The sequence below is a fragment of the Bombus impatiens genome, unplaced genomic scaffold (genome assembly GCF_000188095.3).
Source record: "Bombus impatiens unplaced genomic scaffold, BIMP_2.2 scf_0406, whole genome shotgun sequence".
Lineage (NCBI taxonomy): Eukaryota > Metazoa > Arthropoda > Insecta > Hymenoptera > Apidae > Bombus > Bombus impatiens.
Window position 1 is genome coordinate 906,547 of NT_176825.1, and position 257 is coordinate 906,803.

Below are 257 nucleotides of genomic sequence, written 5' to 3' on the forward strand. Positions count from 1 at the left end.
GGCGGCTGCCGCTGGTGTCGAGGAGCTGGTGGTCTCGTCGACACTGAGCGCCGAGCTTCTGCTACCGCTCCTCTCGTCGCCAGAGCCGGCGCTCCTCAGGGAACTTACCCCGCTGTCGGAGCCGCTGTCCCCATAAGCTGCACTCGCGGCGCCGCTACCAGCCGCGGCTCCGACCGCTCGGATACCGACCGCTGCTGGCACACCAGCGAGCACTCCGCTTCCAGGTATCCCGGCCCCAGCCTCCACTTCCATGAGGC

At 69.3% G+C, this 257-nt stretch overlaps 1 protein-coding gene across 1 annotated transcript in view; it reads right to left on the reverse strand.

Moving 5' to 3' along the window:
• Positions 1 to 257, reverse strand: part of LOC100748410 (probable JmjC domain-containing histone demethylation protein 2C) — a 242,142-nt gene that overhangs the window by 94,936 nt on the left and 146,949 nt on the right. The window contains 2 exon segments of the mRNA XM_024368213.2: positions 1 to 3; positions 5 to 253. The exon segment at positions 1 to 3 is cut by the window's left edge and continues 243 nt beyond it. Of these exon segments, the coding sequence (XP_024223981.2) occupies positions 1 to 3; positions 5 to 253 (252 nt within the window).